Source organism: Salvelinus namaycush, chromosome 16 (assembly GCF_016432855.1).
Source record: "Salvelinus namaycush isolate Seneca chromosome 16, SaNama_1.0, whole genome shotgun sequence".
Lineage (NCBI taxonomy): Eukaryota > Metazoa > Chordata > Actinopteri > Salmoniformes > Salmonidae > Salvelinus > Salvelinus namaycush.
Window position 1 is genome coordinate 7,972,504 of NC_052322.1, and position 14,197 is coordinate 7,986,700.

General features: G+C 42.5%; 1 protein-coding gene across 2 annotated transcripts in view; it reads right to left on the bottom strand.

Moving 5' to 3' along the window:
• LOC120060942 (mitochondrial carrier homolog 1-like) overlaps positions 1-14,197 on the bottom strand; it is a 41,899-nt gene that overhangs the window by 16,331 nt on the left and 11,371 nt on the right. Inside the window, exons 5-9 of one of the 2 annotated variants that reach the window (XM_039010387.1) lie at positions 10,818-10,912; positions 10,371-10,430; positions 6,166-6,259; positions 2,375-2,422; positions 2,103-2,170 (exon numbers count right to left, since the gene is read on the bottom strand). In XM_039010387.1, coding sequence (XP_038866315.1) covers positions 2,103-2,170; positions 2,375-2,422; positions 6,166-6,259; positions 10,371-10,430; positions 10,818-10,912 — 365 coding nt within the window. The remainder of the gene's footprint in view (positions 1-2,102; positions 2,171-2,374; positions 2,423-6,165; positions 6,260-10,370; positions 10,431-10,817; positions 10,913-14,197) is intronic. The other variant, XM_039010386.1, reaches the window with a different exon arrangement.

Here is a 14,197-nt window from a genome sequence, read left to right on the forward strand (position 1 = left end):
GCTCTCCGTGCTGACTCTCCCTCCTCATCCTCCTAGATCTATCCGCTGCCTTCGACACCGTGAACCATCAGATCCTCCTCTCCACCCTCTCAGGGCTGGGCGTCTCAGACCTTGACGTGACCCTGAACAACACCCTGTTGTTCTCCGCAAACATCAAAGCATTGACTTGACTCCTGCGTGTTCATGCTCTATAACATCCGTAGAATGCGACCCTACCTCGCACAGGAAGTGGCGCAGATCCTAATCCAGGCACTTATCTCCAGTCTGGACTACTGCAACTCACTTTTGGCTGGGCTCCCTACTTGTGCCATCAAACCCCTGCAACTTATCCAGAACGCTGCAGCCTGCCTGGTATTCAACCTTCCCAAGTTCTTCCGTCACCACGCTCCTCCACACACTCCACTGGCTTACAGACCATGGTTCTTGCCAATGGAGCAGCAAGAGGAAGTGGCCATCCCTACCTTCAGGCTATGCTCAAACCCTACAACCCAACCCGAGCACTCCGTTCTGCCACCTCTGGTGTATTGGCCCGTCCCGCTCAGCCTTGCCTAGCTCTTCTCTGTCCTGTCACCCCAATGGTGGAACCAGCTTACCCCTGAAGCTAGCAGTCCCTGCCCATCTTCCGAAAGCACCTGAAACCCTACCTCTTCAAAGAGTATCTTACATAATCCTTCTCCTCACCTCCAAACACACTTCCCAATAATAAACTTGGTTGATACATCACTTTCCTTTCTATTACGGTTTTCTGCAGGCAGATTGTTAGCTTTGTGACAATCATTGTAGACTCAACCTCTATACCTTCTCATCTCCAGAAAAAAAAAAAAAAAAATCGATCAATGAGTTACTAATTGTTAAGCAGATGAACATGTTACCACTTCTGTGAACAATAAAATGTTGGCTCGTGTGTGTTGTAACTCAGTAAAATGTTTAAAATTGTTGCGTGTTGTGTTCATAATTTTTGTTCAGTGTAGAACAAAAGTGATTTACATTTAAGTAATTTCGCTCTTATCCAGATCGATTTACAGGAGCAATTAGGGTTAAGTGCCTTGCTCAAGGGCATAGGCAGATTTTTCACCTAATCGCCTCGAGAATTCGAACCAGCGACCTATCGGTTACTGGCCCAACGCTCTTAACCGCTAGGCTGTAGGAGAAGAATGACCAAATTCACCATACTTGACTTAAAAAAGCCAATATATCCTTACCCAAGGAATATTTTCCGAAGACTATAGACAGATGCAGGGAAAATGCCAGGATGAGAAGTAGAGCTAACTGAAAAGTTAGCTAGCTATTCTATTGGTGAGTATAACGTGTGACACAAAACATTGTGTCAATGCTATTCGTCTTCACAGCAATTCATTTAGAATCATCAAGCAACAGGAGCAGAATGACCAAATCAATCACCGCTGTGTGATGAGAGTTTGAGAGTCAACATATCTGTCGTCAAGGATTTTTTTCAAAAGACTATCTTGTCAACAAGAACATCATTTTGATCTTAGCTATACTTCTTTACAACTTATGTTGATGACCAGCAGACACCCCAAATCAACATTTTAGACAAATCTTTTTAACAAGAGCAGGAGCATCTTGACCTTCCTCTTAACTATCAACAGAATATTCTGAGAAGACAATGAAAGCTACATTAAAAAAAAAATTTTTTACATTGTTGTCAACCACTTTCCCTTCTTGTTTAGATCTAACAGATCTCACCTGTCTACAGAACATGCATTGTGGTCTCAACCACTCCATCTTGCCTATGTGGATAGGAGGAAGACTCATATGAAACTGGCTATAGGCTATGGTGTTTTACCAACCTTCATCAGGACAAATGGGGGCATTGTGGCCCATTCTATTTCCAGTTTACGAAACAATAATATACAGTTACATATATAAAATAAACATTAGGATGGGATACAACTGGACACACTTTTCAAAAGCGCCTGCATAATTTTCTCCATTGTTTTCAATGGTGCACTCGCATTTGGGGCACGTCTCCTCCAAAGCATGCACGTTTTTGTAGTGCGGGGGCTCCGGTAGTCTGGAGTTTAAAACATTTGAACTTTTTTAAACAGACAAAAAAAATGTGCGTGTGATCCCAGCCTTACCCACAGTTGTTAACTGCCATCAGGTCTGCCACCAGCATAAATGGGTACGTCAACACACTCACTGCAATCTGGAGACAGGGGTAGGGAGATCAAACATGGGGAAATAAGGTGGACACAAGTGCTGGAGTTGCAACGCCATCGGATAAACAAAGTAAAAGGAGGAGGCTTTTAGAGATAACCTAGGGATACAAAATATTCAAAATATCCTCACCACATTTCAGTTTCAGAAAAATGTGTACAAAGACATGTAGAGGTTGTGCAGCTGAACTTACCCCCATCACAAACTTGGTGTAGCTTCTCACTGCTGGGGCTTGGCTGAACTGCAGAAAAGTGTGAGAGGGGAAGCATTTACAAAATAATTGTGTGCACAAGTTCTGTGCACAAAACCACTTTTTTCCAACACATGATCTCTTCTGATGACTGGCTCTGGGTCATCTGCCCTGATCTGTTAGATATTGAACCGGTGTTGAGAGACCAGATGCAAACTGGCTACCCAGTCATTGCTGGATTTACCAGATCATCCAGCCCAGTGTTGAACTGCCAAGTATCAACCCCTACCTTGTACCCCATCGTCACTGGGTTTACCAGACCCTGCCTCAGACGGATCCAAGGGAGGCCTTGAACCATGGACCATCACCCTCCAGTACCAACCTCATATTCATTGTGCATATGTGCACATTCATTTTAAACATAATAGACGATCTGAGAGATCATGTGCTGGAAAACAGAATTTTCATGACGGAACACTGTAGATAACCAACATAATAGTGTTTAACATGATTTTTGAATGACTACCTAGCTCATCTCTGGTGCTCTCTAGCTAAACCCACTTCCTGTTGAACGCGGAACGAGGGACAGCTCTGTTTGTTGTTTTGGAAAGTTTTGAAAGTCTCTGAAAAAGTGTTCTATTGAAAAAGCTTGGTTACTAGCTAGCTACCTTTTGAGTTTGGATCCCATGACGCGGTTGGCATCAGTTGCTGGGACCGCTGCTATCTGTCCAGGGATCCTGCCAAACATGGGTCTGAGGAGCTGCTTGGCGTGGCAGCTAGCCTAGCTGCTAACTGCCTATCAAGCTAGCTGGGTTTTCTTGAGGGCTTGGGGGCTAGCTGGGACCGCAGATTGTCCCGGGCTTGTGGCTGTCTAGATCTATGCTGTTTGTTTCTGTTTCCATCTTCCCTGCGACCTGCCCTGACTGGAACTGCGAGGAGCAACAGCGTAGCCTACGTTGGTAACATGACAAAGACTGAAGCCGGTGGGAGTACCGTTGACGACAGTGGTGTCTCGTTATTACAGGTGAAGGTTATTTTAAACGAACAAAAATCATTCTATATGCATTTGTTACAACAAGAAAATAGATTCAAGTGTTGTGTCAAAATACTGGTGGAGTCGACTAATAAAACAAATGGTTGACCTGACCAGAGAGGTCCAGAACCTGAAGAACAGTTTACAGTTTCCCCAGGGTCAGCTCATTAAGTTTAAACAGGAGAACGGCAAGATGACAGCAATCTGTAAGTCACTGAGGGAGAACATCAGTTCTATATGTGAATCCATGACAACAATGACAGAGAAATCAGATTATCTCGAGGGACAATCAAGGAGGAACAAGATTGTGGTGGACAGAATTGCAGAGTCTGAGGACAAAGTGAGGGAAATGATCTTGGAGAAACTGAAGATGGACCACAGGAAGACTGAGGTGGAGTGCGCCCACGGGACAGGAAAACTCACCACCGGCCCAGGTGACAGGCCCAGGCAGATAGTGGTCAAGTTCCTGAGGTTTAAGGACAAGGTAGTTGTTCTGGAAAGAGCCAAGAACTTGAGAGGAACCGACATCTTCCTCAACAAGGACTATCCTGAAGCTGTGCGCCAGAAGAGGAAATAACTTCTCAGCCATGAAAGCTGCCAGAGTGTTCGTAGCTTAAAACGTAAATATGACATTTACATAAGCATTCAGACCCTTTACTCAGTACTTTGTTAAAGCACCTTTGGCAGCTATTACCCAAGAAGACTCAAGACTGTATGACGCTACAAGCTTGGCACACCTATATTTGGGGAGTTTCTTCCATTATTCACTGCAGATCCTCTAAAGCTCTGTCAGGTTGGATGGGGAGCATCGCTGCACAGCTATTTTCAGGTCTCTCCAGCGATATTTTATCAGGTTAAAGTCTAGGCCAGGTTTCCTCCAGACGTGAGCTTGGCATTCAGGCCAAAGAGTTCAATCTTGGTTTCATCAGACCAGAGAATCTTGTTTCTCATGGTCTGCGAGTCCTTTAGGTGAACTCCAAGCGGGCTGTCATGTTCCTTTTACTGAGGAGTGGCTTTCATCTGGCCACACTACCATAAAGGCCTGATTGGTGGAGTGCTGCAGAGATGGTTGTCCTGGAAGGTTCTCCCATCTCCACAGAGGAACTCTGGAGCTCTGTCAGAGAGACCATCGGATTGTTGGTCACTTCCCTGACCAAAGCCCTTCTCCCCCGATTGCTAAGTTTGGCCGTGCGGCCAGCTCTAGGAAGGTGCTTGGTGGTTCCAAACTTCTTCCATTTAACAATGATGGAGGCCACTGTGTTCTTGGGGACCTTTTTTGGTACCCTTCCCCAGATCTGTGCCTCGACACAATCCTGTCTCGGAAGTCTACGGACAATTCCTTCAACCTCATGGCTTGGTTTTTGCTCTGACATGCACTGTCAACTGTGGGACTTTATATAAACAGGTGTGTGCCTTTCCAAACCATATCCAATCAATTTACCACAGGTGGACTCCAATCAAGTTGTAGAAACAACTCAAGGATGATCAATGGAAACAGGATGCACCTTAATACTTATGTAAATATTTCTGTTTTTTATTTTGAAAAAGGTCAAGGGGTCTGAATACTTCCCGAAGGCACTGTAGATTCAATGGTTGTAAAGATGGGGGAGAGGTATGTCCCTAATAAAGAGATGCTCTGCTTTTTTGACACCACACTCGACAAAACAAGTCCTGTAATCTCTAGTTTTATCTTATCTTGATTATTGTCCATTCACATGGTCAAGTGCTGCAAAGAAAGACCTAGTAAAACTGCAGCTGGCCCAGAAAAGAGCTACAGGGCTAATATTAATACTATGCATGCCAGTCTCTCTTGGCTAAGAGTTGAGAAAGACTGCATCACTTCCTGTTTTTATAAGAAATGAGTGCATGGAACTCCCATCTCATATAGCGCAAGTGAACAGCAAACCTGGGTTCAACAAAACAAATAAAGCAAGTGAACAGCAAACCTGGGTTCAACAAAACAAATAAAGCAAGTGAACAGCAAACCTGGGTTCAACAAAACAAATAAAGCAACACCTCACGGCACAAGCATTTCCCACCATGTGACCTAGTTGTTTTGTGTATGTACAGACATGTATGTGTAACTGATAGATGCACACAAAATGTATGTCGATTTTACAGTCTTTTGTCTGTAATGTTTTTTTTTGTTATGTGTCGGACCCGAGTAAAACTAGTTGTCGCCACTGGGGATCCGCCTAATGGGGATCCTAATGTATATTTATATATTTTTTGTACTATTCCTATGTAATGGGTATCATTAAAGAAAAAGTACAAAGAATACATTGCTGACTTTTTTCTGACTTTATCTATGAAACTCATGTCCAGTGCTGAACCAAGGATGAACTACAATTTGTTTCCAGGTTTATTTTCCTGTTATTCAAGAGTTGGTAACAAAACAAGTAGATTATTGTATTCTTCCTGCCCCTATGGGGCTCCCAAGTGGTGCAGCGGTCTAAGGCACTGCATCTCAGTGCTAGAAGCGTCACTACAGACCCTGGTTCGATTCTAGCCTGTATCACAACCGGCCATGATTGGGAATCCCATAGGGTGGAGCACAATTGGCCCAGCGTCGTCCGGGTTTGGCCGGGGTAGGCCGTCATTGTAAATAAGAACTTGTCTAGTTAAATAAAGGTGAAATAAAAAAATAGAAATGGCTTCGTAAAGTATCTACAACTTCAACAGAGATGTGTTGTCTCACTTAGGTTATTATAGTGACCGCTGATCTTAGATCAGTGCTTAGAGGTGTATGTACCGTGCTTACATTGTCGTCCACGGCGTAGGTGTTGATGAAGTGGGCCAGGAGGTTACAACACCACAGAAAGATGACCTCCCCCAGGACATGGGGCACAACCCCCCTGCAAACATAAAGCGTCCAATAAGGGGAAAGGATATAAATACAGTACAGATCAAAACAATGTCAATGGTTTTGAACCAGGAATATTGATTCTTACCTAGGGCCCTATAAAATCTGTTTTATTTTTTGTCTGATTCCGTTTATTTTTTCACAAATTCCGTTTATCCAGATTTCAGTGTTTCCAGGTTTTTGCTAAAAAACAAAACATTTGAAGTTCTAAGTCGACAACAATTGACAATTGACTTACTCACATCAGGAGACCAATCACATCAGGAGACTATTTCTGAGGTCTGGGGATTTTTTGTTGTTGAAAATGTTGATTATGGGTGTAGTCACCCTTTAATGCAAGTGTGTACCAGGAAGAGATTGCTGTTTGGTGGTCAGTGCTATCCGGAATACTTGGGATGTCTGTACCCTGATGGAATTATGTTTTTAGAATTGTTTTAAAGTAATAAAAAATTAAAGTCTGAAACATCTTGAGTCAATAAGTATTCAACCCCTTTGTTATGGCAAGCCTAAATAAGTTCAGGAGTACAAATTTCCTTAACAATTCACATAATAAGTTGCAAGGACTCACTCTGTGTGCAATAATAGCGTTTAACAAGATTTTTGTATGATTACCTCATCTCTGTACCCCACATATAGAATTATCTGTAAGGTCACTCAGTGGAGCAGTGAATTTCAAACACAGATTCAACCACAAAGACCAGGGAGGTTTTCCAATGCCTCGTAAAGGGCAACTTTTGGTAGATGTGTAAAAATAAAAAAGCAGATATTGAATAAATATCCCTTTGAGCATGGTGAAGTTATTAATTACACTTTGGGTGGTGTATCAACACACCCAGTCACTAGAAAGATACAGCCGGCCTTCCTAACTTAGTTGCCGGAGAGGAAGGAAACCGCTCAGGGATTTCACCATGAGGCCAATGGTGACTTTAAAACAGTTACAGAGTGTAATGGCTGTAATAGGAGACAACATTGTAATTACTCCACAATACTAACCTAAATGAAAGAGTGAAAAGAAGGAAGCCTGTACAGAGAAATTTTCCAAAACATAAAACCTGTTTGCAATTAGGCACTAAAGTAAAACTGCAAAACAATTGGCAAAGAAATTACCTTTATGTCCTGAATACAAAGCGTTATGTTTGGGTAAAAACACAACACATCACTGAGTACCACTCTTCATATTTTCAAGCGTGGTGGTTGCATCATGTTATGGGTATGCTTGTCACTGGCAAGGACTAGGGAGTTTTTTGGGGGGATAAAAACAAAAGGAATAGACATAAGCATAGGTAAAATCCTAGAGGAAAACCTGGTTCAGTCTGCTTTCCAACAGAAACTGGGAGACAAATTCCCCTTTCAGCAGGATGTTACTGAGTGGCCTAGATACAGCTTTGACTAAAATCGTCTTGAAAATCTATGGCAAGGTGTGAAAATGGCTGTCTAGCAATGATCAACAACCAACTTGACAGAGCTCGAAAAATAAAACAATTTGCAAATATTGTACAATCCAGGTGTGCAAAGCTCCAGACACTTATCCAGAAAGACTCACAGCTGTAATCAATGCCAAAAGTTGGTTCTAACATGTATTGATTCAGGGGTTTGAATACTTATGTAAATATAATATTTCTGTATTTCATTTTCAATAAATGTGAAAACGTTTCTAAAAACATGTTTTCATTATTGGGCATTGTGTGTAGACAGGTGAGATAAAAAAAAATGATTGAATTCAGTATGTAACAACAACATTTGGAATAAGTCAAGGGGTATGAATACTTTCTGAAGGCACATACTGAACAAAAATATAAACATAACATGCAACAATTTCAAAGATGTTACTGAGTTACAGTCCATATAAGGAAATCAGTCAATTGAAATAAATTAATTAGGCCTTGGATGGATGGATGGATTTAACATGACTGGGCAGGGGTGCAGCCATGGGTGGGCCTGGGAGGGCATAGGCCCACCAACTGGGGAGCCAAGCCCAGCCAATCAGAATAAGATTTTCCCCACAAAAGGGCTTTATTACAAATTCTCTAAAACAATGTTGGAGGTGGCTTATGGTAGAGAAATGAACATGCAATTCTCTGGCAACAGCTCTGGTGGACATTCCTTCAGTCTGCATGCCAATTGCACGCTCCCTTGAGACATCTGTGGCATTGTGTTTCGTGACAAAACGACACATTTTAAAGTGGCCTTTTATTGTCACCAGAACAGGGTGCACCTGTGTAATGATCATGCTGTTTAATCTGCTTCTTGATATGCCACACCTGTCAGGTGGCTGGATTATATTGACAAAGGAGAAATGCTCACTAACAGGGATGTAAATACATGTGTGTGCACACAACGTGAGAAAAATAAGCTGTGCATATGTAATATTTCAGGGATTTTTTTATATGGTGCATTTATATTTTTGTTCAGTGTAGTATTTTTGGCATTAGCTAGCGCTAGTCGACTGCACCTGCGGCAAAACTCTGGTATTTGTCATCCTATAGCTTGTTCTACATCTTATTTTTAATTAGTGAGCCAGCATGTTTTCAGCACTTTTAGTTCCGTAACTGATCAAAACAATTTTTCTCATGCTTTCTCGTCTCTCTGCAGCAGATATCTAGGCCACAATTCCGACCAAAGTAAAGTGCGCGTAAATGTAACGTAATTCCCTTTTTATGCACTCTCTCTATGCATTCTCTGACCTTGAATTTAAGCATGAGAAAAGCATGCTACTATTCACCCACTAAACGAAGGTGTGGCAGTGGTATGTCTAGACAGTGGCGGTTCTAGCTTGTCTGACTAATTGCATTAGTACTGTAGAAAGTTGGAGGTGCGCTATTTGATAGATTCCCTCGCAGTAGCCTGCCTAGCTCACAAACTAGAATCAGGGCGCCCACTCCGACAAGGTTAATTGACCCACAATCCTACACGGTGACATGATATCATTAACGTGACGCGGAAATGAGTGATAGAAAACCGATCGCTTAAATGTCACCATTCCCCCCCAAAATTGTGTGGGCGCCCCTGGCCAATCAGATTGCTCAGATGACCGAGTCTGCAGTAACGTAGCAGGCAAAAAAGAAAGCTACGGCAAAATTGATACTGTGAGAATTCAAAACGTTTAAATCCATGACTGGAGAGAGACTGTCAACGAATACAGCAAAGAGCTGCTGTTTTTATGAGTGAGTTCATGTCTAAGTTCTTACTCAGCACTGTCAACTTTGTATTCAACACTTTTATAAGCCATAAAATGCATGTTCCTATTTCCACTCTGCGCTACAACAAGCACTGCAGCAGTAATGTATGCGTAGGAAAGTGTAGCTATAGGCTTGCGTTGTTGTTATTATTAGCAGCTTGGGTCTTTTTTAATATCATAAATTTCATTTCTCTGTTCATAGGAGTAACAACATGAATTTGTGCACGAGGCAGAAATAATGCAGTGCGGCTCGAGTTTCACCATCAGCTGGAAGACGGTGCCCCTTTTGGGTCAGTGGAGGAAAGGGAGAGTGGAGGGATGTTGAGAGGCCGACCCTCAGTCTGCTGCTCTCTCCCTCCGCTGAGACTGACCATCAGATGGAGGCACCATCAGCCCAGTAAAATAAAAAGCAAATTACTTAAATGTATGCTCACTCAGCTGTGCCTCACAAGTAATACAACAATGGATCTATTACCGGTGTGATCATATAGCCTAACTCAAATTTTGAAATATATATATTTTTTAAATATCCCGAACAACAACGCATTGGCAGGTAAATTCAAGCAAAGCCAGTATGCGGTGTTAATGTATTGGCCCTATAGCTTACTGCACAAACCTCATTGCTACAGTACTGTTTTTAATTGGTTAATGTTGCATAGGCTTACATTTTTTAAGTCACGTTAATAAATAATCAGAGCGGTAGATCTCAGCTTGCATTCTGACTCAGAAAGTGATCTTGACTCTGAAAAAGGTTGGCGACCACTGTGCTACACCAAACTAGGAGATTCACACTACCATTAGGGTGATGACGTCAGTAAGAATTACACTTAATGACAAAGAATGTCTCACTTCTCCTACTTACAAAGTCTGACTGGTAAGAATATAAATATGTTTAACAAAGTGGAATAAAAAAAGCATTACTTACACAAAGAATCCCCCAACGCCCTCATCGTTGAAGATTCTCGTGATGCAGCCGAACAGCCCCCTGTCAAAGTCAATCCCAGAGGAAACCCAAGATGAAAACTTCAAATGAAACACGAATCACCCAAGTGTTCATCTTTTACAACTACACGTTCAGAACCTCTGAGTGCCTCTAATTAAACTAAGCTATCCATTCCATTACTTCAACTAATGTAGACCGCTAAGATTTCTTTTGCATAAACATTCTGTATTGTACCATGTCACTGTCAATGGAGTCATGAAGTTGCAGTAATGAAATGGACACTTTCTTCTCGATTATGACATGCATGCCAAGTGTTAGGTGAACTACCATGACACACTGAGAAACTGTAAGGTAACCGAGTCAAGTCAACAACTCCCTTTGTTCATTTGCATTCAGTATCTGAGGTATGCTGCACGTGTTACACCTTACCTGTACTTGTCTTCTCTCCCCACAAACTGAGCCATGCATCGCACTGAGATCACTGGAAAACAGGACCACAACATCAGGGGACCAAACAGTGTTATCTGCAGGACATCACAAAAGAAACCAAATCTGAGAGCTAACAAATGAATGAGACCAGCAAATCTTAAGATAACTGCTACTAGAAAGCTACACTAACCAGGTTTCCATCCAACCAACTCATGCGGAGGAATTAGAAAAAAACTCAAGGCAGGCCTGATGGAAACGGCAAATTTGTCAGCAAAATATCCTAATTAATTATGTGACAATTGCAGTGGAAACGCTGTTATGCGCAACTACTGATATAATAACCATAAAAGGAGGAGCACGCATGAACCGACAGGACAGATGGGGAGTGAGGAGCTCTGTTTTGTACTGACAAAAATGTGGTTATATGTAGAAACCAGACAACAAAGTTTAAATGAAGCCTCGAAAATCAACAAATCAACATACCCCCAAGCAACAGGGAGAGAGTGAGTGATCACGTACTGTATGTACAACAGCGAACCAATCAAATCAAACTGGATTAGTCACATGCACCGAATAGAACAGCATAACAACCTCACAGTGAAATGCTTTACTTACGAGCCCCGAACCAACAATGCAGTTTCAAAAAAAAATACGGATAAGAACAAGAAATAAAAGTAACAAGTCATTAAAGAGCTGCAGTAAAATACCAATAGCGAGACTATATACAGGGGTTACCGGTACAGAGTCAATGTGCTGGGGGCACCGGTTAGTTGAGGTAATATGTACATGTAGATATTTATTAAAGTGACTATGCATAGATGATGACAACAGAGAGTAGCAGCGGTGTAAAAGGGGGGGGGGGGGGGGGTGGCAATGCAAATAGTCTGGGTAGCGATTTGATTAGATGTTCAGGAGTCTTATGGTTTGGGGGTAGAAGCTGTTTAGAAGTCTCTTGGACCTAGACTTGGCGCTCCGGTACCACTTGCCGTGCGGTAGCAGAGAAAACAGTCTATGACTCGGGTGGCTGGAGTCTGTGACAATTTTTAGGGCTTTCCTCTGACACCGCCTGGTATAGATGTCCTGGATGGCAGGAAGCTTGGCCCCTGGGCCGTACACACTGCCCTCTGTAGTGCCTTGCAGTCGGAGGCCGAGTAGTTGCCATACCAGGCAGTAATGCAACCAGTCAGGATGCTCTCAATAGGGCAGCAGTATAACTTTTTGAGGATCTGGGGACCCTTAGCCAAATCTTTTCAGTCTCCTGAGGGGGAAAAGGTGTTGTTGTGCCCTCTTCACAACTGTCTTGGTGTGTTTGGACCATGATAGTTTGTTGGTAATGTGGACATCAAGGAACTTGAAGCTCTCGACCCGCTCCACTACAGCCCCGTCGATGAGAATGGGGGCGTGGTCGGTCCTCCTTTTCCTGTAGTCCGCAATCAGCTCCTTTGTCTTGATCACGTTGAGGGAGAGGTTGTTGTCCTGGCACCACACTGCCAGTTCTCTGACCTCCTCCCTATAGGCTGTCTCAAAGTTGTCGGCGATCAGGCATACCACTGTTGTGTCGTCAGCAAACTTAATGATGGTGTTGGAGTCGTGTTTGGCCATGCAGTGGTGGGTGAGCAGGGAGTACAGGAGGGGACTAAGTACACACCCCTGAAGGGCCCCAGTGTTGAGGATCAGCGTGCCAGATGTGTTGTTGCCTACCCTTACCACCTGGGGGCAGCCCATCAGGAAGTCCAGGATCCAGTTGCAGAGGGAGGTGTTTAGTCCCAGGGTCCTTAGCTTAGTGATTAGCTTCGTGGGCACTATGGTGTTGAACGCTGAGCTGTAGTCAATGAACAGCATTCTCACATTGGTGTTCCTTGTGTCCAGGTGGGAAAGGGAAGTGTGAAGCGCGATTGAGAATGCGTCATCTGTGGATCTGTTGGGGCGGTAAGCAAATTGAAGTGGGTCTAGGGTATCCAGGAGGATGCTGTTGATGTGAGCCATGACCAGCCTTTCAAAGCACGTCATGGTTACCGACGCGAGTGCTACAGGGTGGTAATCATTTAGGCAGGTTACCTTCGCTTCCTTGGGCACAGGGACTAAACACAAACAAAGCATTTGTGTTTAGTGAGTCTGCCAGATCAGAGGCAATAGGGACGAGCAGGGATGTTCTCTTGATAAGTGCGTGAACTGGACCATTTTCCTGTCATGCTAGCCATTCAAAACGTAACGAGTACTTTTGAGTTTCAGGGAAAATGAATGGAGTAAAAAATACATTATTATCTTTAGGAATGTAGTGAAGTAAAAATACAAATTTGTAAAAATATAAATAGTAAAGTAAAGTACAGATACCCCCCCAAAAATACTTCGGTAGTACTTTAAAGTATTTTTACTTAAGTACTTTACACCACTGCCAACTAATTGCAGCATTGCCGCAAAAATGGAAGAGGCAAAAAGTTAAGACCTTGTCTGTCGGCCCTGCAAACCTCTACAGGATCGGTGTCTCTACACCGGGACGGTTGTTGCTAACGTGCACTAACGTGACTAGAATGTCGTTGTAAGGACATAGACACGTCTTATATGTGCAGAAAGCTTAAATTGTTAATCTAACTGTGCTGTCCAATTTACAGTAGCTATTACAGTGAAAAAATACCATGCTATTGTTTGAGGAAAGTGCACAACAATAAAACGATACATTCAGCTCTGGAGGTAAATAATGTAGTTACATTCAGTAATCTTGCTCTAATTTGTCATCCTGAGGGTCCCAGAGATAAAAATGTAGCATAGTTTTGTTTGATAAAATTAATTTGTATATTCAAATGTAGGAACTGGGTTAATTTCACATTTCCACAAACTTCAGTGTTTCCTTTCAAATGGTATCAAGAATATGCATATCTTTGCTTCAGGTCCTGAGCTACAGGCAGTTAGATTTGGGTATGTCATTTTAGGCGGAGACTGAAAAAAAGGGTCCGATCCTCATTAACGACCTAAATTGGTTAAAGAAAATTGTGATGAATAAAAAAGTATACCAGTTTCATTTAAGGACCAGAAAAATGACAGCTGTGCCATATAGATTGCAAAATAGTTGGGAAGAGATTCGATGTACCGATTCTATGCACATGGTTTATGAACTGATACACAAAATGACACCGGATTCAAAACTTTATTTAAATTATTATACATTGCAACCAATAGAATGTTATATACTGTATATGGGGGATACAACCATCCCAGTTCGGCATATTTTGCTGCAAAGAGACAATCATTAGATCATTTGTTTTGGTGCATATGTAGCTTGTTTTTGGTAGCAAGTTCAGGAATGGCTAAAGAATTGCAACATTAGCCTGAGGCTAACTATGCAAATAACAACGATGTGTGATTTGTATTTGTATTTATGA